Source organism: Perna viridis, chromosome 8 (genome assembly GCF_037379345.1).
Source record: "Perna viridis isolate PV_CMFRI_1.1 ecotype Kerala chromosome 8, ASM3737934v1, whole genome shotgun sequence".
NCBI classification, from domain to species: domain Eukaryota; kingdom Metazoa; phylum Mollusca; class Bivalvia; order Mytilida; family Mytilidae; genus Perna; species Perna viridis.
In genome coordinates this window covers 25,264,655-25,291,338 of record NC_142452.1, presented here as the reverse complement: position 1 = coordinate 25,291,338, position 26,684 = coordinate 25,264,655, and the positions used below count along the sequence as shown (strand labels likewise).

The following is a 26,684-nucleotide window of genomic DNA, read 5'->3' as shown; positions in this document are numbered from 1 at the left end:
AGAGGTTCTTAATGTAAAAAACTCAGTGTTTCATGAAAAAATTTAGTTTTACTAGTTTAAGCTAACTTGATTTTCAACCATGTTTAATCTCATTGACCATTTTTATGATATACTGTTTCTTAAGATATTTGTTTGCTACGTTCATCATGTTAATGGAGAGTATTGATTTTTATTTCTGAAAAAATTGAAGTTGTAAGTACGGTACTTAATCATTTTGCACATATTGTAAGTTCAGGAACTAATTGATTTTTGTATAAAAATGAAAGCAGTATGAACAGATTTTGTGTTTGAAAGCTGACAGGAGGGTCTGACGATGAACAAGTTTTTTTGAAGTAGAGAATTTTCTGATGTGGTTTGTGTGGAAATTTATGGTTTCAATTTAGGCATTGCACATGTACCTGTGTGCGACAAAAGCGTATTACTAAAAGAAAAAAAAAATTAAATTTTTTTATTGTTCATAGAAATAGAGATGTTTGGAAGTAGCCATGAGACACATGTCACATGAAACTTTGTCAAATAGTACTGCCCAGGGTTTCTAAAAACTACGGAGCTTTCGGTTTGTGTGTATCTAAAACGGTTTAAGTTTTTTCGCTATGGGGCAGATAACTCTGGACCAACAAATGATCACGTCTCACAGGGTGAATTCCAAAGTCCCCTGTCAGATTGCAAAAGATTGTCAAAATCTTGTTGTGATAGGTTCAGCCAAAACTTTGGCAAAATGTCTGGCAGAAAAAAAAAAAGAATAATAATAATAATAATCAGAAGAAATACAAGAAGGTCTTCCCATTGAAATGGGAAAGACCTAAATAAACAGCCCTGAACTTAAATTTTTACATATTATGGCTATAAAACCAGTCAAAATTTGCAAAGTTTGGCCAGCCCTGCCCAGAAATTACCAATCATGGACAGGAGGTCGGGATAGTATTTCCAACTCTGCAGTAAAGTTAGACACATATAATGCCTCAATTTGTCAGAAGGTCAAATGGTCCATTTTAACAGTGGTTATGACTTACAAGTAATAGAATGTCTTAAGCAGATAACATATTAATAGAGGTTCTTAATGTAAAAAACTCAGTGTTTCATGAAAAAATTTAGTTTTACTAGTTTAAGCTAACTTGATTTTCAACCATGTTTAATCTCATTGACCATTTTTATGATATACTGTTTCTTAAGATATTTGTTTGCTACGTTCATCATGTTAATGGAGAGTATTGATTTTTATTTCTGAAAAAATTGAAGTTGTAAGTACGGTACTTAATCATTTTGCACATATTGTAAGTTCAGGAACTAATTGATTTTTGTATAAAAATGAAAGCAGTATGAACAGATTTTGTGTTTGAAAGCTGACAGGAGGGTCTGACGATGAACAAGTTTTTTTGAAGTAGAGAATTTTCTGATGTGGTTTGTGTGGAAATTTATGGTTTCAATTTAGGCATTGCACATGTACCTGTGTGCGACAAAAGCGTATTACTAAAAGAAAAAAAAAATTAAATTTTTTTATTGTTCATAGAAATAGAGATGTTTGGAAGTAGCCATGAGACACATGTCACATGAAACTTTGTCAAATAGTACTGCCCAGGGTTTCTAAAAACTACGGAGCTTTCGGTTTGTGTGTATCTAAAACGGTTTAAGTTTTTTCGCTATGGGGCAGATAACTCTGGACCAACAAATGATCACGTCTCACAGGGTGAATTCCAAAGTCCCCTGTCAGATTGCAAAAGATTGTCAAAATCTTGTTGTGATAGGTTCAGCCAAAACTTTGGCAAAATGTCTGGCAGAAAAAAAAAAAGAATAATAATAATAATAATCAGAAGAAATACAAGAAGGTCTTCCCATTGAAATGGGAAAGACCTAAATAAACAGCCCTGAACTTAAATTTTTACATATTATGGCTATAAAACCAGTCAAAATTTGCAAAGTTTGGCCAGCCCTGCCCAGAAATTACCAATCATGGACAGGAGGTCGGGATAGTATTTCCAACTCTGCAGTAAAGTTAGACACATATAATGCCTCAATTTGTCAGAAGGTCAAATGGTCCATTTTAACAGTGGTTATGACTTACAAGTAATAGAATGTCTTAAGCAGATAACATATTAATAGAGGTTCTTAATGTAAAAAACTCAGTGTTTCATGAAAAAATTTAGTTTTACTAGTTTAAGCTAACTTGATTTTCAACCATGTTTAATCTCATTGACCATTTTTATGATATACTGTTTCTTAAGATATTTGTTTGCTACGTTCATCATGTTAATGGAGAGTATTGATTTTTATTTCTGAAAAAATTGAAGTTGTAAGTACGGTACTTAATCATTTTGCACATATTGTAAGTTCAGGAACTAATTGATTTTTGTATAAAAATGAAAGCAGTATGAACAGATTTTGTGTTTGAAAGCTGACAGGAGGGTCTGACGATGAACAAGTTTTTTTGAAGTAGAGAATTTTCTGATGTGGTTTGTGTGGAAATTTATGGTTTCAATTTAGGCATTGCACATGTACCTGTGTGCGACAAAAGCGTATTACTAAAAGAAAAAAAAAATTAAATTTTTTTATTGTTCATAGAAATAGAGATGTTTGGAAGTAGCCATGAGACACATGTCACAGCTGTAAATGCTGAAAATATATGTTACTTCACACAGAATACAATACTGCTCTTATCATTTTTAAAATATATTTTTTTAATGCCCCTACCCCTGCCATAGAATAGGTCTGGCTTTTTATGTATTCTAAAATTCATTCATGCTCCATGTCTTAGACTTTTGGCTCAAAGTTTTACTGCTGTCCGTATACATGAATTCCTGTGCAGAAATCTTTGTAGCCCTGCATGGAAATATTCTGAAACTTGATATGGCACTTCACCTAGATACAAAAATGTACATTTGTAGAACATAGTGTTTATTACCTTTGTATTTGGTTGTGCATTAGCTTTCTGTCCGTTTGAACAGTTTTGTTGCCATTCAAGGTTTTTATAAATTTGTCTAGAAAATGTCAGCAACTTTTCATGAGAATAGTTTGATATTTGAATAGAAAATTTGGTGGAAAGTAAATTTGGTTTGATGCTTCAGTTCAATGGTGTTACTGAATGTGAAACTTTTGGCTGTCTCATTTAATTCCTGTTTGATGTGTCTATGAATTTAAGAATGGAGGTGGGTGTACCTGTGTTCAAATTTCATTAATTGTTAAACTTAAAACCTCCACTGATTAAAACTACTTATTATGTTCTGTTTGCCTATTAACTTTGTTTTATCTTTATAGTTGTATGCCAAATTAAGAAAAGAAAAAGATTTTGGAATAAAATACAAGAAACAGGTACAGACAAGGAAAGACATAGAAACCAGGGGCGGAACATCACAGGCATCTGTAGAGGGTACAACACACAGTATCAAGAAGGAAGAAACAGTGGCTTTCTCAGACTGGATTAATAGGTAAATATACTATGCTTTGATATTTGTAATACAGCTTCATCTTATACACTCTTGTAAGGAGGAAACAATTGCTTTCTCAAGATTGAATTTATAAACATAATTACATACTTTGTAAAGCAGTTTGGCCTTATAACTCATTTTGGCTGTCAAGCTATATAGATATTTTTGCTTATTTGAAAGCATTCAATGTTTGCATGACAAGAATTTGGATTTCTTAGGAATTCTGTGCAGTTTTACTGTACTTTGCAGCATTGATTTAGCAAAACTAACATAAAAAAAAACTTTTTGGACAAATATAATTTAACCAATATTAAGGGTTATGTGAGCATGCTCATTGAAGTAATTCACTTTTGTTTACCATTTTAGGAACTTGGGAGATGATCCAGATTGTAATGAGCTCTTACCCATTGACCCAGAAACTGAAGACTTGTACAAAAGTGTAAAAAATGGTATCTTAATCTGGTAGGTGGAAGAAAATTAAGCTGTTATTTTTATATATACATGTAGGAATGATGCTTCACCCTGTCTGTATACCCACATTCAGAACTGGCTTCAGAACGAAATGCTTCTATAAAAGTATATTACATAGATTATTGGGACTTGTCCAATGTTTCCTCATTCCATGTTCGTGGTTGTTCTACTCCCTGTTTATCGTTGGACTTGAAATTTTTCATAATTGTTTTACCAATTATGATTAGTGTTATCGTTTGCATGCAAAAATGGGCAATGGTTGTTTTACTTTGTACAAGATCTTTAAGTTACAAATGTTTTCTTTTTTAATCTTTGTTAAAACTGTAACAATTAAAAAAAAACTTGGAATATGAAATATGTAGATTTTTGTGGTTACCCTTTAGTAAAGTTTCAAGTACATTGTAGATTGCAAAAAAAATATTTGTATAAGCTACTGTTAGGATATGAAGAAAAAAAATACTTATATCAGTTGAAGATTTTTTATAAGTTACAACACTTTATTTACAATATTAACATCAATAAAAATCTTCAGACCTTTTCAATTGAGTATTTATGATACTCAGGGTAACGCCTTTTTTAAGTGTATGATTTATTTTGAACAATTGTATTAGTTTGTGGAGTACACTAGGTGTAAGCTGTTTCAGATAAGATCTATTGCTGATCTTTTCTTGGATCATAGGGAATCAAACACTAATGGGTAAACCTTGATAATAAAAGTAGTTAATAGGGGAAGCACTTCTAATTCATTATTGTTTAATTGTACTTAATTGTGATTATTTTCTAGCGTTTTTATAATTTTAGCAATATTTCTATTCAAAATGAAGAAATATTCCAAAAGGCTATGCTTAATGTAATGTTAAAATGGCAGTACAGCAATTATCACGAAAAAACACTTCATATATATTTTTTATCACTAGATAAACTGCAATATATTTCTATTACAGTAAACTAATAAACTGTTCAGTCTCAGACACTATTGATGAAAGAGCGATTAACAAGGGTAAACCCAGTGTATACAAACAACATGAGAACCATGTATTGGCTCTGAACTCTGCTAGCTCTATTGGATGTAATATCGTCAACATTGGTGCCCAGGATTTGATGGAGGGGAAACCACATTTGGTGCTTGGTCTTTTGTGGCAAGTCATTAAGGTACATTTGATCTGGATTGGTCAATTTGTAAAATTCCAAATTGTTTTTTCTTATACATACACATACAACATACCGTGTAAGTACTATTGTTTGTGGTCTTCGTGGGAAGGCCAAACCACAAAATTTGATTCCTAACGAAAAGGAGATTTCAATTTAATTGTATACTGAAAACCTCAAAACCACGAATTCAAGAATCCATGAACTTGTGTTTCTTCCCTAATCCACAAATATTGGTATACATGAATTAAAGTACTTTCACAGCAGTCAAAAAAATTTTCTTGTCTATCACATTGTAACTGACCTTACAAGTAAATATGTAAATGGAATTCTGTGTAAGATTAAATGCACCAATTCAAATGTTGTGTACCTGGGTGTAATACTTTAAAAGGAGCAAGTTCAATTTTCACCTTAATGTTTACTTGAAAAAAAAATCTCTCTTTTATCTTTTACAAAAAAAACCCCACAATTTTCTGTAGCGAAAAAGTTAAGACAACTTTCTTTTTTTTTTTTCTGACTCTAAAAATGATTCACTATATAGCAAATACCATATGGATGGTGTGAAATTTGGTGAATTTTAGACAAAAAAGTATACAAAAATTTTGGCAGATGTTTAGTGGTGCACAATGTTCTTGAGCTTATGGTGAATATTTTTTGGAAGTTATTTTAACATTTTATATAGAATACTAAAATATGCCAAAATTAGCACCTTATAAAATTACCTGCATTGTGGTAAACATGATACATGCACTCAATATTATTTTTATTTTCATTGAGCATATAACAATGTAATATTTACAGATCGGTCTCCTCAATGACATAAATTTAATGAACCACCCCGGTCTAGTATTGTTATTGGAGGATGGAGAAGAACAAGCAGATCTCCTCAAATTATCTCCAGAGCAGATCCTCATCCGCTGGGTCAACTATCATCTCCGGAATGCTGGAATTAATCGTCAGATCAAAAACCTCAGTGAGGACATTAAGGTATGGTATAAGTGTATATACTTTATGTGCATAAAATTTAATTATGTGCAGGGATGGACACGATTATTGTCAAAGGTAATAGATTAATTATCGATTACATGAAGGATTTTGGTGTAATCAATTAATAATCGATTACTCTGATTTTTGTTTGTAATCGATTACAATTTAGGGACATAGCAGCTAATAACGTGAAGTATGGCTAGAGCCATACCAATAATTTTTTTCAGTAAGATAAACCTTACCAATTAAAGAAAAATTGGGCATTTTACTTTGTAACTAATTTAAACGAGTTTCAAATATGTGTTTGTAACTCTGTTGATCAATCAGTATTTGGGTGCAGGGCTTCTGCCCCAACAATGTGACTGAGTTGCATATTTAAAGTATTATACCGTATTGTAATTTGTAATTTTGTAGGCACAATACTAAAATTATAGCAGTGCGCAACACAGGGGTAAATGTCATGTACATTGACAGTGGGAAACACTTGACAGGTGTGGAATGTTGCATTTGTCCAATTAAGTTTCCTTTGCACTATTAGGTTCATAGCCAGACATTTTGTAGAAATAACAGAGGTGGATAATAAAAAAAAATTTATGTAACTTTGATAGTGCTTAATCAATTATAAATTTAGTTTTTAAAAGATTTTAAGGTCTCTTTGCTATTAAATGGGAGGTTGTGTCATAATGTTCTGAACCCTCTTGATAAATATTTGGATATTAGTACAAAAATATAATGTTACAGCCAATTCTACATAGTTACCCACATGTTTTTCTTATTTTACAGGACTCTGAAGCATACACATACTTACTGCATCAGATATCACCCAAAGACAAAGGAGTCACTCTAGCACCAATGAGTGTAGGTATTTTAACCCTTATCATGCTATGCCTGGACTAGTGCAGTATTATACATTATACTGTGGCTACACCTGGACTGATTCAGGAATGGGTTTTTCCTTCTTGGTCTGCTTTATTTCTGGGACAATTGAATGTAGGCTTAAAATAAATGATTATGTTGCTACGGGGACACCTTAAAATGTGTTTAATACAAGTCATTTGATTGGTTCTTGGTTGTCCGGCAAAATTTTGACAAGAATAACTAGGTTTGAAAATGTGCATGTGAACAGCGGTAATGGCTGCTTTTCTCCCCCAACATGAAGACATTTTCCGTAAACTACTGAATTATTCAGATAGTAAGGGCAAATTTGAAGGTTATGATTCATCTAATTATGATGTGCAGCAGCCAGAACACAGTTTTGATTTTCTGATGGAAAATTGGCTATGTTACCCCATCGAACTTAAGTTCACAAGTGCTCTGGGTGTTTTGTCTAACCTTTATCAAGATTACCTGTGATTTAATGCATTAAGTATAATTGACTACCAGATACAGAAAAAAAAAATTTTGTGTTCTTATTATAGCTTTAATAATTTTATAAATCTAATTTTACTTGAAAAAATGATCAATCTGTTATCTTTTTAACCTTTTATTTACCTGGCCTTACTTTGAAATATTTATGACTTAGGTGTTGAATCTTATATGAAAATCATTTTATTGTGTACAGACAACTTCCATGTGAGAAAGTTGTAGTATTTATACACAAAACACATAAACATTATTGGATACCTTTATTTTCACTCCTTAATTAATATTTACAGGTAAAAATACAGGTAAAAAATAGGTCATAGTTACAAACTATCATTATCATATAAAAGTACAGGTACTCACCTTTCCAACAATACATGATATGACCAAATTATCATAAATATCAAGTTGGTATAAGTATTAGAACAGTCTATACTCTTTTCAATCAGAATATAAAAAAAATGCCCAGCCATTGCATATAAGCCCTATATGATACATAAACACTACAAGGGTTGAAACTATAGTGTTGAAAATATATGTATTCATTTTGTGTTTTCTTCGTGGCTTTCTCATTTTTAACTATATGTGGAATGAGTGGGTCTACACCTAGTATGAAAGTGTGTGTGAATCATCATGTTTTTGGTCAATTATATACATCATTGAATAAGCTTAATTCCTATTTTTAAGAGCTTCCATCTAATATATCTGAACCCAAAAGAGTGTAGATTTGTATGCAAGTCCCAGGTTTAAAGTTTTTGTGCTTTTGTGTGAATGAATGGTTTTTTTATGATATGACCTGCAGACTGCAAAAAATCCATTCAGGGTTCAACATCAGCAGTTTTATTATATTTGATTATTTTATTCAAATAAAAGAATGGTTTTAATAGATGTCCATTGTACTGTTTTTTAGGAACCTAGTGATTTAGACAGAGCTGAAGCCATGTTGCAGGAAGCTGACAAAATTGGATGTAGAAGTTTTGTCAGTCCCAAAGATGTTGTTACTGGAAATGTCAAGCTGAACTTGGCATTTGTTGCCAACTTGTTCAACACATACCCAGCCTTGGTACCCCCAGAAGATATTGAATTCGTTGAAATTGAAGAAACCAGAGAAGAGAAAAGTGAGAAACACAAAATATTTTATCTTAACTTCAACTCAAATTTGCTATATATTTGTATATATCACAAATTTCTTCGCCCATTGCAACTTTAAAAATTCCAATGGATACAAAAATTAAATAATGCAACATCATTACTGCAGATTTATGGTTTTGAAGGTCTGGAATAAAGTTCTGACCTCAAATGTTCAAGATATGAAAAAAAGTCTGATCTTAAATTTCAAATTTTAATTTTAAAAATCATAATGAAGTTTGAGATCAGACATTTTAAAATGATAGTGAATTTGTGCTTAAATTTATTTTTAAGCCTTTTTTTTAATACTAAATGCATTAGAATTTGGGAGATCTTCTCCAGCAGATTTTAGATTGCCTTGGCAATTCAATTTTTACTAGGGAAATATTTGTCACGAGCTTTAACTGAAATGAACACACTGCAAAATACTGTAAAAGTACTTTAATTTGTGGATACCAATTTTCGTGAATCAGGGAATCAGTTGGAATCTACTATTCGTTGGGAACTAAAGTTCATGGTTTTTACTTACCCACAAAAACCACAAAAAATTGGTGACCCACAAACAATAGCACTTTCACAGTATCTCTCAAATGCAAAAGATGAAAAAAATTCCTTGAAGAAGAAAGTTGTTCTCTTTGTTTTTTTTTACAGCATGAAAGTGTGATTTGCACTTTTATAAGTATCAAAATATAGGCTTTTAATATTTGATATGCATGCCAGGTATCTACAGTATTATATAGGTTCATTTTGAATTGATTTTATGGAAAGTGATAAAGAGAAGAAGTTCATGGTGTATATTTTACACCTTACATTACACAAGCATGAACATAAGCTGATGAACAATTTAGATCTGAAACCATGTAAAAACAAATAGGAATTCTAGAAGGAAATAGAATACTGAGGAATGAAACAATTTGGTATTACAAGGCCATTCAAAGTGACTCACTTGGTTGCAGGTCATTTTCTGTGAAGACCAATAAGGGAAGGAGGCATTCTTTTTATGATTTTTATTGTTCCAAGATAGTGAAGAGAGGTGTTTTTACATTGCCACAATAAATGAAGAGAAAGGTGTTTTTTAGCTCACCTGGCCAAAGGCCATTTGAGCTATTGCCATCACTTGGCGTCTGTCATCGTCATCCGTCGTTGTTGTTAACAATTTTACAAAACTCTTCTCCTCTGAAACTACTTGACTAATTAGAACCAAACTTGGTATGAATGTTCATTGGGGTATCCTGCATAGAACTGATGTAGGGATTTTTGACCGCCGTTACTAAAAATAGATGATAGGGGTCAGACAGTAGTTTTTCACATATATCTCCTAAACTGTTAGGTTTGACTCAATTCTGACGTGGGTAAAAGTGTTCAGCATGATGAAATCTATCTGTGGTCAAATTTTGGTTTTAATCTGTTAAGCCATGTTGGAGTTATTGCCCTTTTTCAACGATTTTTGCTGTTTTAATGTTATTTCTTTCAAAAATCTTCTCCTCATGACCAATTGAAACTAAACTTGGTATGAATGTTTCTTGTGGTATACTGCATAGAACTGATGTGGGGATTTTTGATTTGTCGAAAAACATGGCCACCATTACTAAAAATAGAACATAGGGGTCAGACAGTAGCTTTTCACATATATCTCCAAAACCGTTAGGTTTATCCAAATTCTTTCAATAGCTGAAATGATCCATATTATTAGGACTACAAAAGTCTTCAGACTCCTTGTAAGAGTTATTGCCCTTGAAAGGGGATAAAATGACTTTTTTTTTAAATAGTTTTCAGTCAATATCTTGAAAACTATGATAGATTAAAAGAAACTTTCAATTGTTGAAAAGGTCTTTTGATAAGCCCTACCAAAGACTTCTTGAGTAAAAATTGTTGGACAACTTCTTGTTTAATTTATTGCCTTTGAAAGGCAAAATTCAACAAGGTGAGCGATTCAGGCTCCTGGGAGCCTCTTGTTTTGTTTATGTTTATTTTAGCCCACTCCCCCCCTTTCCCAAAAAAAATGTTTGTTTTTTTTATTTTTAGCTGAAAAAAACAGGGTGGATAGGGTAATAGAAAACATTCATCTTATTTAATTCAGCCTTATTGATAAAAATAAGTAGTGAGGCAGTTTCAAAAGGAACTGGGGCATGAAAACCAAGAAATTTGTATTAGTTGCCCTAATGAAAATAACTATTGATTTTAAAATGATTTAAGAGTAATACTTCCTCTATTTTTAATAACAAGGAAGATTAATATGGTCACTTCCAGGTATATAAATGAATTATTTATTCCTGTTTTGTTTATTTGAGGAAGTTTCTTTTCAAGTTGTATAATCTTATTAGATATTAACTACAGAGATTGAAACATTGCCTCAAAACCAGGGTATTCTTAATTAAGTAATAGTCTTTGTAAGAATCATGCAAATTATGTAAAATGTGATACAACTCTAAAAAGGCTACATATTTTTATTTTTATCATTAAGTTGCTTTGAAGGTCTATATGATGAAAATGTATAATCATTCATTCCAATCTGTCTGCTCTTAGGATATAATCCACATTGATTTTATTGTATTTTAGTATCATTTACAGAGTTATCTCCCTTAATTTTGAATTCTACAGTACATTCTATAAAATTTTCATCTCCTAAGAACAAGGTTATATGAAAAGCCACATATTTATTTCTGTTTATTGTAACATCTTAAACAAAATATCAAAAATAAAAATATGTAGGCTTTCCAACCATGAATCACATTTTGCATGATTTCTTAACAGTCGGTTTACTGTTTATTGGCATAGAACTTGAAATTTGGATAGTTCGACAGGTGTATGGGTTGGTTGGAGATTTTTCTATGAAAAGTTGTAATTAAAGGTCTATGAAGTAACACTGTAATCTTTAAAGCAAATATGATATATAAAAATCAAAAAAAAACTTTTTTCCAACAATTGTTTTTCCCCAATAGTTAAGTTTTAAAAGAAGTAGGTGGATAAACACTAAATAAAAAATGTTTTAATTTAAATGGCCTTGCAAGTAGGAAATTACGTGTATGTCTCATTTCCAGAAACATTGCAATTCTAAGAATTTTTAAAAATTTGAATAAAATGTTTATAGAAAACTGGTACCAGTTAGATAATCTGACATCATGTAAGGTCAACTAATAAAAACATACTGTGTGTATTTTTGGACGGTTGCATGTAGTTCAAAATAATGTAAGTAGGCCGGACAAACCTTACAAATCAGATGGTGTATTTCAAATTGAATTATTGATAAATAAGCATATTCATCATGAAAAAAGTTTTCGAACCTTTGGTGTAGACCAGATTCACAAAATTTCATATATACCAATACACATGTACCCAGTACTACAATTTATGTCAAAATATTTTACTCTACATATTTGTTTTTGATAGGCTTAATAAGAGGGGTGGAGCTATTTGTTTTCAAATAACTATTGTCTTTGTTGACAATGCACTGCTAAGTTGTTTTATTGCTGATGATCTGACTAAGAGGAATATGCAAGACTTCCAATAACCGTGTTTTAAGTTCAGACAATCACCTCCTAACTGTATATGTATACATCATTTCTGGAATATATATCATCACTCTCAACAGCAAACTCCGGAGCATTGGTCTCTTCCATGCTGACACTACTTTTGCCATTCCAGAATTAATGGAGGAATGTCAACGGTACGGAACAATTTTGAGCCATTCGTATTTCAGAACATCTACATAGGACCTCACTGATGCATAGCCCCTATAAAAGTTCATATAAGTTATACGTACAATGTAAATTATAATGTCTATTTTGATATAACCTAAAGTTTGACAGATTCTGTATTTAGTTAAAATTGTTTTTTTGATAAATAACATTTTTAATTTAATTTTTAGCATATAGAAACTGGATGAACAGTATGGGAGTTAGTCCATTCGTATCATACCTTTATAATGATCTGAAGGATGGCAATGTTATTTTCCAACTCTATGATATCATAAAACCTGGATGTGTGGACTGGAAGAAAGTCAACAAAAAATTCAACAAATTAAGAATGAACTTTGAAAAATTAGGTAGGTGGATAAATACACGTACTTCTTAAAACATGCAGTGTTGGAATTGACACTTTTTGGGAGTAATGCAAATTATATAAAAACATACCAAAGGCAATCACAGTAAACAGAATTAGAATTGCAAGTCTTCAAAACATTGTTCAGCTACATTTTAATGTCACTGTTCCACAATGTCAACTTAATATACAGTAAAACCTGACTTAGCTGGACATTGAATGAACTGAAAAACCTTCTAAATGTAGTTTAGATTTAAATGTATTTTAAGGAGGTAGACCTAAGGTAACTTTTGGAATCAATGATATGTTTGTATCACATTCAATTTCACCGAAGCCTATCAAGCTTTCATTTGAAACAGAATGAAATCAGTCTAAGATACTTTGATGCTTTTATGAGATTAATGCAAAATGCTGAATACCAACGTTCCAATGATTTGTAAGTGTTGTGTCCCTTACCCTTGGTCTACCTTAATCCTTTGTAAACAGAATGCCTGTCTAAACTAACTTTTTATTTTTGGTAATATATAAATTTTCACATGATCATTAGTACATATACATCTGATACTATACTAGTATAATTTGTACAATATGCAATACAAAATATACAGTAAAAAATTAAACATAAATATGTTATGTTATTAGTTCAAACAATATTCAATGAAAGATATAACATCAACACAGTAAATTTTGTTTGAATGTAGAAAAATTACAACAAATTTGACAACACAACACTTGTAAAGATAATTCAATGTCAGACCTGATTTTCCTCTGCTTTAATTTTTAAATCTGGATTTTAGCATTACGTCTGATTTTGGCTATTTTTCACTTTCTTTGTTGATCTTGTAAAATCTGAAGATATGATTATGAAAATTTAAAATTTGAACATTATTATACAATTAAGATAAATATATTAATACCCTTGCTACAAAGGATGGGATATACTGTTACACCCTTGTCTGTCCATCTGTCGATCACATTTTTTTTTCATAACATTTTCTCAGTAGCTACTTATCATAAGCACTTGATATTTTAACACAAGCTTTATATTTTGTGGATTTGATATCAGAATTACAACTTCATGTGACAGATATTCTTATTTACTATATATTTTGTGTATTTATAGAGAACTGTAACTATGCTGTAGACCTCGGTAAAACCTGTAAGTTCTCATTGGTTGGTGTTGGTGGACAGGATATCCTTGAGGGCAATGAAACACTCACCCTTGGTAAGTTATAGCAGGAAAAAGGTGGTTAATTATATATATATGGGTTTAGTGATCAGCCAACACATTTGACTTTCATGTGTTTTACTGCATATGACTTCTTGGAGGGAGATAATTGATAATCAGAGCAAATCTAGTGAATGTTAATTTTTTTCAGCAAAGGCAAGATTTGGTTCTATAAGAAATAAATGTAACATTTGAAAACATGTTGATTATAATGGCAAATGAAAAACCTTTCTGTTTTTGTTGCTTTTGTAAAAATAGAATTGATACTGTCAAGAATAAATATTTATTAAGTAGAAAATATGCATTGATAAACATATTGAATATAATTATTTACAAATCATTTTTATCTTTGATTAAGATCTTGTTTGCCATTATTTGTTCTATGAGAAGTAGACAATTCAAGACAAAATCAGCAAACAACTTGACAGAAATATAGTAAAATACTAAATATTTCATGAACTATTTTGTTGCTTGTCAGGTTTAAATACATGTATTCTTTTTACTTACAGCTTTGGTATGGCAGCTGATGAGAGGATACACATTGTCTCTTTTAACAAAAATATCTGGAAACAGTGCTCCAGTTAATGATAGACTCATCACAGAATGGGCTAACGGCAGGGTAAATGGTTTAACTTTTATTATCTTAATTATGTTGATGTAATTACAGATTTAAATGCTGAACTTACATATGTCTTGCATTAATGGGAAGGACTACTCCTTTTCTTAAACTTCAGTTTATTTAGAGAGCACTGTATCCTTCCATCTGTTCTTTTGGTTGACCTTTCCTCCACCCTCAACTTTCTTGTTGCATCTCTTTAACTACTCATCACAGCCACTTGATATTTAAGGAGGTAGACCTAGGGTAAAGGACACAACTGTTACAATTCATTGGAACATTTGTATTCACCACTTTACATCAATCTCATATAAGCATCATAGTAACTTGGACTGATTTCATTCAGTTTCAAATGAAAGCTTTGGTGAAATTAAATATAATACAAACATATCACTGATTTCAAGAGTTATGTCCCTTACCCCAGGTCTACCTCCTTAAATGAAGTTTTATATTGGCATTTCATATCCTTAGATTTGGTTTTAGACGAAAGAGATGTCAACTCTCAGTCTGAAGACTCCCTAAATGTTACTGGGATGTGATGGGGGTATCCTTTAGTGATCTTTTGTCAAGGTTTTTTAATTTTAATACTTTGGAGCTTTTACCCCCTAATAACACAGAATATTTTGTCCTTCCTCCAATTTGTCTACATCTCCTATGGGATAACTGTGAAATTGAAATTCTTCAAAACTTGGCCATACATGGTCTTATGAATATTTAGAACTGTTTAGATCTAAAGGTCATGTGTCAAAGGTTGAGGTCACTGAGTCAAATTTTTATTAGTGAATGATTTCATACCTTTGTATTATATATTATTGATTTTAAATCTTCTAAGTGAAATGTTATGTGTTACAATATAGGACACTTGATTCATGGTGAAATTGTTGATGTTAGATAGTTTAACTATGTTACAATAGGGAAAATGTACACTTATTAAAAGTACTGCATAATTGGTGAATGGGATAGGATCTAACTCTACAACACGTTTGTCTGTGTATCAGTTCATCGAGAGAATATCATTGATGTTCACCATTTTGGTTTCATCATAGTTTCTACAAAATTTGACTGCGAACTACACTCTACAGACTGTTAATCTCTTGTTATACCAATGTTAAAATGACAAAACATTCCAAGATTTATGAATGACAAAATGGTCACTGTCTTAAAGAAGCATAAACAGGCCCGGTAAAAAAATATATATACACACTGTAAACGTATTGATTATCACGACATTCTAGTTTTCTGTTTTGCAGTGGACATAAATGCCTGAAAAAATAGTACCCGCAAAATCAGTTATTAACACTTTACAAAAGTAATCATTTAGTCATTTTATGAAATCGTGAAAATTGATACCCATGAATACGTTCACTTGACAGAATTCTTTAAAATTAGCAATGGTGGAAATTAACAACCACCAAAATTAATATATTTACAATAATTGTGCCCTTCTTGTTTGATAGCCTCTAAATGTGAAAATAAAACAGTACTTCATCTTAAAACCTTAATTATAGCCAAAATCATGTACTTTAACAACCAAAAAATAACCCACTTCAATAAATGGATAGTAGTGACTTAATTAAAAAAAAATCGATAATTCACAATGTGAAATGAATTCTGTGATTTTACTCTTGCATTTTCTCCCAGCAAAATGTCACAATACGAATATCAATTCCCTGTTCACAAAATTTAGTATTTTCGTTGAAAGTAGCAATAAATAATGGAGGAAATCTTAGTAATAAATAGGATAATCAATTGGTTATCTGTAAATAACCAAAATATGATCACTTATGCCTAGAAAACATTAAGATTTAACTCATGCCTAGAACAAGTTCTATACTCTTGTTAAATCTGGGCATTCTTTGGCACTTGTGATCATATTTTGGTTATTCACTCTTTCTAATGAATTATCCTATTATTATGTATTTTTTACGATCAACTTCATATGTAAATTATACTTTCAGCTGAAGGAAGGTGGCAAGAAAACATCTTTTTCGTCATTCCAAGATTCCTCGCTGAATGACAGTAAAACTATCTTAGATTTGATAGATGTTATTAAACGTGGAATGGTGAACTTTGACCTTGTTAAAGACTGTTCAAGTGAAGAGGTAAGTAAAACTGCTTTTTGAAATGGAAAGGTGATTTTGATAAAAATGAACAATTGTAATACTGAAAACAGAATTTTGACGTCATAACTCATGACTAATTTTACACATAAAAATTTCTGTGATGTTGCACACTCATCTGTAAATGGCAAAGCGTAGGCAAAATATAAGATTTAGAGCTTATTTTTCTAGTTCAGAATTTTGTGTTAACTGTCAGTAGCTGCAGAAATTCTATATAAAAAGGATTTTTATTTAGACATTCAAGTGACATCCAAAACTTGAAAGAAAATTGTCATGCAGAATGGATATAAAATTGAAATTGAAATCATTAGCAACATCCCATGAACCACAAGTTGATATCTTAAATATATTTTAGTTTTGACCATATTTAATTCAACACAAAGTGAAAAGGATTAGGCCAAGCCTATGTAAGCCCTTTCCCATTGAGTAAATAATACATTTATTCTTATGCATTAAAAAATAGTTTAGTAAATGAGCAATCTAGACTTTACAAAATACTGCCTTACTGGGGCATCATACTCGTATGTATGTAAAGGAAGTGTTTTTTTGTGCTTTTCAAGTAGTGCCCTCTTCAATGATCATGCTTATGAATTGATGGAAGAATTTGCACTAATGCACCTGAGCAAGTTTTCCTAATATTGTACTTCAAAATGTTATCCTAGAATGGGAATTTTCCTGGAAATAAAATAGGAAACATGAAAAACATTACCATCTTACATTTTCTTATGAGAAAATTCCAGAAAAATTAATATAGGAAATACTTTCACAGTGCTTGAAAATTTGATATATCAATGACTCCAACCTAAACAAATTAATAAATATTTTTAAATAATTTTTAGGACCGTCTCTCAAACGCCAAGTATGCTATCTCCATGGCCAGAAAGATCGGAGCTAAAGTATATGCTCTTCCTGAAGATATTGTAGAAGTCAAGCCGAAGATGATGATGACAATTTTTGCCTGTTTAATGTTGAAAGACATGCAAGTCAATAAACCACAACAGGATGACTAAAAACTTCAGCAAAGTTCATTTCATTGCGACATTCTATCAGTATTTTAAATAATTGTTCAAGGAAACTGTATGTTTGTGAAACGATACGGCTTGTTTCTCTTCTTTCGTACTCTGTTGATCAAATGTTCTGAAACAAAATGTTTTTATCTTCTTTTGACATCACAAAAGGAACTTGATGTGAAGGTTAAACTGGAGATATTGTTCTCTTGCCTAATTGTGATTTGAATTAATCATTTTTATTGGTTCAAGAAACATGTCTGCATTTTAACAATTAATTTGGATGATACAATTTATAAAACAAACATGTGGTTTGTTTGATTTGATTTTTAAATCATCTTTTTGGGAACAAACTTTAATCCCTATAGAAAAGACATAATAAATACTGGTGCACCTTTTCCCACATTTTCATATACAAATAATATTCAATCACCCTTTAAAACATTATATGTAGCAAGATGCTAGACACGTTTGCCATATTAGTTGTTAACAGCTAGTTTCATATATCCCAAGTAGATATGGATTTGTAGTTATATTTTATTCTCTTGATTGTGACAGAGACCTTGTGATTGGATTCTCTGGTTTTTAAGGGTGTGTTCATATTTTAACTGTTGGTAACCTATGTATACACTGGTAGCGGGAGGGATAAACTGGTACTTGTTTTATTCTATTGCTAAATAGATGTAAGCCAGTCATTTAATGTAATATGAACACAATTATTGTGATACAAATTCAATCATGACTTCATATATTTATGGCTTATTAAAAGAAGTAAGAAATAACTTTAAGAAAAAGAGGAGTTTTAAAGGTCTGTTTTAGAGGTTTTTTTTCATGTTCAAATACTATGAATATTTATACAGTGTACTTATCAATGATGTAAAGAAATGTTATCAGAATCAGAGTATGAAAGAATTTTCTGTTTATTTTATATTGAACAAGAACTAGAGCAAAGTGCTTTGTTGTTAATTTGTCTAATTTGATATGAAGTAACAATTTTATATTTGTACTTATTTCGATTCATATTCATTTGATTTATAATTCGTGCAGAGGGAACAACCTTATTTGTATGGCTTAATCACTTGATCACTTGTCTACCTGGCATTTAACCTCCATAAGGTCATAGGTCAGACTGTAAAATCTGTCTGTAGAACCAAAATCAGTAATATTACTGTACTATATAAGGATCTATCTAATGACCAACATGGAATAGTGCTAAGGTGTACTGAATAGCTGTATATGCATTCCAAAACTTTAGGACATAGATGTCTATTTTTATATCTTATTTTGTTTTTGCTTGTTTATAATGATGGGACCATTTTGTATACTGTTTTTAATTCACTATGTATTTTAATAAAATCTAAATCTGTAAAGATGTATATAATTTTGTTCTATTATTTTTATGTCTTCCAATGTGACTTGTATTTTCTATGTGGAAATGAAAGCAGATTCAGCAGTACTGTTATAAATTTATTAAATCTGAATTATGCTCCCCCGTTTACCACACAATATTTTGCCTGATATGCTGCAACTCTTAAAGGTAGGTAATTATTTAATTGGCATGGAGTTACCTACCCTAGATAATGGTGTACACAGAAAATGAGAACAGGTCTTTGATATACTCTTTAAAACTCACATCTTGAAATAGAAAGATTAAATTTTATCATTATTATGTTGGAGAGATTTCTCAAACTTTTTGGGAATTATTACTCAACATTTTCCACTCTTTTGCTGGGTAAAGGGAGCTAATTTATGTCTTCAATGAATTTTTGTGACTTTATCTGTGATACTTCTTATGCATGTTGATCATGATCTCTGCAAACTTCCTTTCAAACTTCGTTTGTCAATATATGTTATATTAATCGAGGAAAACACAATATATGTTTTTTTTTTTAGTTATAACAGGTAAATGTTCTATAAATGGAAATAATATAACATATCTTCAGTCTTTTGCAGTCTCCTATCTTTTACTTGTTGATTTTTTTTTATAATTTCATGTATATATATTTAAGCAATAGCAATTACAGTTTCTTTAGGTATAAGCTGTGTTCTACAGTGTAATCAAAATTAGAACAGTATTTCATTAATTGTAAATTGTACCAGTTTTAATGTGATAGTCTCTGAAAGAATCGGGCTTTGGGTGAAACATTGTATGAAAAAAAAACACCATTTTAAAAGTTTAATTTGACAATTTGTACCATCAGAATGCACTGGAAATGAACACTTTGAGGGCAGATAAGTTGTCAAAGCCTTAGTTATTCTAACATTCTGTTGACAAATTTTTGTGCAAATCTAGTGATACAGAGATCAAATAATGGTCTTTCCAAAAACAGAAAGCATCCTTGAGTGAAGTTATATTGTCAGATTGGTGGGTTTTTAATATGTTTCTGATTTTTTCCATTTTGCCTGATTCTTACAAAAACTTATGACTAAGTGTAAAATTGAGCTTTGTAGTATTTATAGCATTTGGCAATTAGTGTTTTGTTTTTTTTACTGCTATAATCAAAAGATTTCTGAATTCCAGTCATAACTTTGACGAGAGACATTGTTTTTGTTTACATTGTGAAGTATATAATTGTGTGTGTGAAAATGGTAGCAGTCAATATACATGATACTGCTTTTTATAGATAATCCTGGCTTTTCATTAGTAACAGCACAGATTCAATTATTTATTGTTTATTTGTTCAACTTGGAGGTCACATAATTAGTAAAGATAATTGTATAATTGGAGTTTTCTATTTAGAAGCATATAAACTATCTAATCTTTTTAAATTTTTTTTATTGAAAAAAAAAAAAAGCTATTTTGGAATGAAAATTTACTAAACAAATATTGACCTTAGCACTAAAACTAACCTGTGAAATTTTTGTACATATGATTTACTCTCATTTGAGTGTCATCGAGATATTTTAACGTTATTTTTATATCGGTTACCTAATTGTACATCGGGTACATATTCTATTCATTCCATATTATTTTTTGGAACCAGTAGCAATGTGTGTTTAGATTTTTAACATATGTATTATGTACACTTCTTCACACCACTTGATTTTCCTGTTGTTAATTTTCCATTCCAAAAATGAATTAAAAAGTTGGAAAAAGGAGATGTGATATTTAGAAAATGTTCTCAAGGTATGTGACACAACTGAATGATCAAAGCTGGTTTTAAGTTGGGTCATCACCCTTTGATGTATTTCATCATCTGTTAAGGATTTTAGAATTAAAGAACCAGGACTGAATGTCTTATATCTTTCAAGACTTAAACAACCATTATTTAACAAACAGTAATTCAATAACAGAGACTAAACACCTGAGAATGGTCATTAAAGGTCCATGTTTTTATAGGTGTAAAATTTGTTCCTCAATTCATTTCAGCCTTTAAGTAGTATAATTATCAATAAATAATAACCATGTTAAGGCGAATACACATTTTAACACCATTTCTAAAAGATGGTGATAAGAAGTCAGGGAAGAACAAAGTTGATGCATGGGAAATATTATGGTGTGTTTGAAGTGTACACCCATTTACAAGAGCTTTTTTGCTTGAGATCATTTATTCTGCTAAAATCTGGTATTCAGTTTATGTATGAATGATAGATTTCTTAATAAACATATCAAGTTATTATAATTGATTTCTTTTTATGGTGTAGAACTATTAATAGAGGATTTTAACGAAATAGGAATTTTAAGTCCATTGTTATAAACTCTCTTTGGGTAGATATATTGTTATAAAAATTATGTTCACAGTCCAACAACGCAAGAGCACCTCAATGGATTTTATAATTTTTTATATGACTGAAATATTTTTCTGTTTTATTGTGTAATGGTTTTATGCTTTATCATTGTTGTCTAGGTAGGCTTTTGATGTTTTGAGTACCCAATAAAAGTGCATTGGGCTCCTTCAGTAGTACATGTACTACAATACCATGAAGTGGAAAAAGGCTTTGTTTCACCTAAAAGCTTTTGGACATATTGTTTTGAAAATTGGGGCTAAAAAGGGCTCATAGATAAAAAAAAAATACTTCAACTTAGTTTATAAATCTTTTGGTGTCTAATTGCAAACTTTGGGATAAATCGTAGTCAAGGCAACTCAGGAATAGAGTGGAAATAAAAAGAATATAATTTTAGAAACACCCCACGAGTTGCTCAAAATTTTGTGTCAAACATTTAATGACAAACCAATAGAGCTGAAACTGAATGTTGTGTCCACACTAGTCATAACTGTTTTGGGCTCAACCTCTGTTGTTGTATCAATATGTGCCCTGTGGAGCATATTGTTGGTACAAGGTTGGACTTGAATAAAGGAAGCTCTCTTTAGTTTTTCTCTAGGTTCCATAAAAAAAGTTCTGGTGATCAAAGATATCACAAACATACCATTTTTAGCTCACCTTGCTGAAGGCCATGTGAGCTTTTGCCATCACTTGGCGTCAGTGGTTGTTGCCATCTGTCAGTTGTCGTCAGTTTCCGTTGTCGTTGTCCATCTTTGTCGTTAACAATTTCTCAAAACTCTTCTCCCCTTATACTACTTGGCCAATTGGAACCAAACTTGGTATAAATGTTCCTTGGGATATCCTGCATAGAACTGATGTGGGGGTTTTTGATGGGTCAGAGTAGTTTTTCGCATATATCTATAAGGTTAAGGTCTATATATATATATAAGGTTAAGCCAAATTCGTACAAGGGTAAAAGTGTTGAGCATGTTGAGATCTATCTTTGGTCCATTTATCTTTTTAATCTGTTGTCATGTTGGATTTGTTGCCCTTTTTCAATGTTTTTTGCTATTTTTAATGTTTTTTCTTTCAAAAATCTTCTCCTCTGACTCTACTGGACCAATTGGAATCAGACTTCGTATGAATGTTCTTTGGGGTATCCTGCATAGAATTGGTGTGGACATATTTGATTCGTCGAAAAACATGGCCGCTGGTACTAAAAGTAGAACATTGGGGTCGGACAGTAGTTTTTAGCTCGCCTGGCCGAAGGCCATGTGAGCTATTGCCATCACTTGGCGTCCGTCGTCGTCGTCTATAACAATTTTTGAAAACTCTTCTCTGAAACTACTTTACCAATTAAAACCTAACTTTGTATGAATGTTCCTTGGGATACCCTGCATAGCACTGATGTGGGGATTTTTGATCCGTCGAAAAACATGGCCGCCGTTACTAAAATAGAACATAGGGGTGAGACAGTAGTTTTTCGCACATATCCAAAACGGTCAGTTTTAGCCAAATTCTGACCGTGGTAAAAGTGTTCAGCATGATGAGATCTATCTGTGGTCAAATTTTGGTTTTAATCCGTTAAGCCATGTTGGAGTTATTGCCCTTTTCAACGATTTTTGCTATTTTTAATGTTATTTCTTTCAAAAATCTTCTCTGACACTACTTGACCAATTGAACTTGGTATGAATGTTCATTGTGTTATCCTGCATAGAACTGGTGTGGGGATTTTTGGTCCATCAAAAAACATGGCCCCCATTACTAAAATAGAACATAGGGGTCAGACAGTAGGTTTTCGCATATATCTCAAAACCGTTAAGTTTAGCCAAACTCTTTCAATTGCTGAAATGGTCCTTATTATAATGCCTTCAACAGTCTTCAGGGATCAAAGTTGTCAGGCGACTCCTTGTAAGAGTTACTGCCCTCGAAAGATGATTTTTTTTTAGTTTTCAGCCAATATCTTGAAACCTATAATAGATAGAAACTTTCATTTGCTGAAATGAGCCTTATGATAAGTCCTACCAAAGTCTTCTTGAGTCAAAATTGTTGGACATCTCCTTGTTAAATTTATTACCCCTGAAATACAAACTGAAATCAGGTGAGCAATTTAGGCTCCTGGGAGCCTCTGGGTTGTATATATCTCCAAACGGTTATGTTTAATTAGCCAAATTCTTTTAATTGCTGAAATGATCCTTATTATAAGGCCTACAAAAGTATTCAAGGATAAAAGTTTTCAGATGACTCCTTGTAAGAGTTATTGCCCTTGAAAGAGAAAAAATGAACTTTTTTGTTTTTGTTTTTTAAGTTCTCAGTCAAATCTTGAAAACTATGATAGATAGAAAGAAACTTTCATACAGTGAAATGATCCTTATGATAAATCAAACCAGTTTTCTTGAGTTAAAACTGTTTGACACCTTGTTAAATTTATTGCCCTTGAAATACAATATTCAACCAGGTGAGCGATTCATGCTCCTGTGAGCCTTTTGTTCCCATATATCTCTAAAACCGTTAGGTTTAGCCAAATTCTTTTATTCCTGAAATGATCCTTATTATAGGCCTACAAAAGGCTTCAGTGATTCAAAAGATGTCAGATCACTCATTGTAAGAGTTATTGCTCTTGAAAGTTGAAAAATGATTTTTTTTTGTTTTTGTTTTTTTACAGTTTTCAGTCTTTATCTTGAAAACTATAATAGATAATATGATGCTGAAATGATCCTTATAATACGACCTACAAAAGTTTGCAGAGTTTGTTGGGCGACTCCCTGTTAGAGTTATTGCCCTTGAAGGGAAAATAATTATGCTTTTATCAGTTTTCAGCCCATATTTTGAAAACTAAAATAGATAGAATGAACTTTCAATTGATGTGATGATCTTTATGATAAGTCCTACCAAAGTGTTCATCGAGTAAAAATTGTCGGACAGCTCCTTGTTATAGTTATCGTCTTTGAAAGACAAAAAAATAAAATAACCAGGTGAGCGATTCAGCCTGCTGGATGCCTCTTGTTTCGAAATGAATAAGGGTTACATTCTGACAGATAAATGCAATTTTCCCCATACATCAAACTTGACCTGTATTTTATTGCCCAAACTATTGCGTTTAGTAAATATTTGTTTGAGTATTTCTATACTTATCACCTTCTAACAATTAGTGTGACAGGGGCTAGGGACAAAAGGTCAGTGTCACAGAGTGGTATATATGGGTATAAAAACCACGGATGATCAAAATGACGAACAGTATCGAAACATGGTGTGAAAAGATAACTTACTGTGTTCCGACTCGTCATTAACTATGTTTTAGGTGGCAAAATAGAACGCTGGTATACACAAGCTGCACGTGGGAACTTCCTTCATATCGAATTTGATTAATTTGTTTAATTATGTTCAAATATCTGTCTGTCTACCTGTTTGCATTTCGTAACAATATATTTAATGAATATATTAATTTAAATCCAGTTAGCTACATTTAAAGCTACAACTTTCCATGCACTCTATATGATAACAATTTGTTCGAAAATTAGGATTCATGCACTCTAATATCAATATATTTTTATCTGAACAATTTAAAATTTACAGCTCCTTATTTTTTTCACACATAAGAGAAGTACATGTAAATATAACTCTATTCTCCGCAGTCGATTTAAAATTTTAGTTTCCTGGTTGTACTGATATTATTATTTACCATATACAGTGCTTCTTTTGTCGTTTTGAGAGGCCCTACAGTTTATTTTTCTTGTAAATTCAGACAATTCACCGCATTTCATAATAGTCCATGTATTGTTGAACAGTAGTGTCACAAGTACATTTTCCCCACTTGTTCAATGCCGGTGTATTTTTACCAACAAAACAGAATACCTATACGTGCATGGCGGTTTATGTCTTGCATCTATGCATCTTTTAAGTAAAAAGTAGCACAAACATATTTATATACCTTCCACAAATATAGAGCATAAAAAGTTGGTATACAATAATATGCAGCTAATTATAATAATAGCTTTTTGATACCGTATATACAAGCGGTGTCTTCCAGTTTGTCCCATATTTGCAAATTACAGGTAGATCAGGAAAGATTTTGTGGGACATCGATGAATAAGAATATGGGACAATAACAATATAAATTAAAGTCTTCAAATCGCTAATCGTCAAACATTCTATGCCACTGATTTTGGCTTGCTTTCAACATTGCGATATTCTCTAAAATTGGGTGATTTCCGCTAGAATCTCAATATGATTACTCTTTCGTAACCGTGATGACCCGAATTTTTCAATCAAAACAACTGGTTACCTGGAAGTACCGGTAATGTTTTTTAGCGATCTTTTGGTTGCTTATGATATTGACCAGGGAACCAGATTAAACCACTGGCAATGACTCTATATATATATCGCGATCGTAGCCCTGAAAATATTCAACTCAACACGTTGACATACTGCCAAACAGTTTATATAGCGGGGAAACGCTCTCGGACCCACATGGGGTCTGGAGTAGGCCAGAGTGTAAACAGAGCAGCCAAGCCGCTAGAAGGACATACTCTTACTGAGTTCTTCGATCAGGTATCCCAAAGGCTGGGCTCCGCTACCTCCAACTACTTACAGACATCTACTAATACAATCCCCGCAGGGGGTGGTCGTGCGAGATCCGCAAGGATAGTCAAGACCATACCGTAAAAACCACCAATCAATCAAAGCCCTGCTAATGTATATGACCTATATAGTCATTGTAACGAGCCCCTTTATCTGAATCGGAAACTGGGTAATGTTCAATGCTAACCGATCATTTCATCTTTTAATGTAAACTTCCCTACGTTCTCATACACGCAGAAAACACACGTAGCTAGAACACATATGTATGATATTTAAGAGGTACACTTTGATATCGTACATGTATGAAGCTATGACGGTATACACGGCACCGATCAGCAGCTTAATGTGGAGAAGTAATAAATAATTATGCAAATCATGTGCGGATGTAAAGTACTGGAATAACGAGTGCAAGAAGTTGCTAACAACATTAGCGACTTAAAGAAGACGGATATGGTGAAAAGCAGCAAACGCTCCGGCGTACAACCTAAATACAATATAATAAATACTTTCAGAGGTCACCAGAAGGTCATCAACAGGTGTAAATACACCATTAAGTAATCCCCGAAAGGCTCCGACAAAGTATTAAATTCCATGGTAACAGAACGATGGCATTTCTTTAAAGTAAACTAAAAAGTCACATAACGACACGACGTAACATTGACGAACAACATCTGCTGACTGGTTACATTCACATGAAACAAGTCTGCAGTTGGGTTATACTAGTATTATAAGGCCTCAACAATTTCTATTTAATGTAAGATCAAAAATAAAATGAAACAACAAACAATAATACAATGTATATCCAATTCTCCCCATGAATCAGGAATATCAAAATGATGGACAACTAGGAATTGTTTTGTTTGTAAT

The 26,684-nt window shown here is 31.9% G+C and overlaps 1 protein-coding gene across 1 annotated transcript in view; it reads left to right on the top strand.

Moving 5' to 3' along the window:
- LOC148609970 (plastin-3-like) overlaps positions 1-21,154 on the top strand; it is a 36,233-nt gene extending 15,079 nt beyond the window's left edge. Inside the window, exons 3-13 of the mRNA XM_088541627.1 lie at positions 3,253-3,422; positions 3,789-3,884; positions 4,838-5,045; positions 5,844-6,029; positions 6,813-6,887; positions 8,302-8,509; positions 12,388-12,564; positions 13,684-13,785; positions 14,298-14,407; positions 16,363-16,506; positions 17,364-21,154. Of these exons, the coding sequence (XP_088397753.1) occupies positions 3,253-3,422; positions 3,789-3,884; positions 4,838-5,045; positions 5,844-6,029; positions 6,813-6,887; positions 8,302-8,509; positions 12,388-12,564; positions 13,684-13,785; positions 14,298-14,407; positions 16,363-16,506; positions 17,364-17,534 (1,647 nt within the window). The 3' untranslated portion in view covers positions 17,535-21,154. The remainder of the gene's footprint in view (positions 1-3,252; positions 3,423-3,788; positions 3,885-4,837; positions 5,046-5,843; positions 6,030-6,812; positions 6,888-8,301; positions 8,510-12,387; positions 12,565-13,683; positions 13,786-14,297; positions 14,408-16,362; positions 16,507-17,363) is intronic.
- The last annotated feature ends 5,530 nt before the right edge of the window (positions 21,155-26,684 follow it).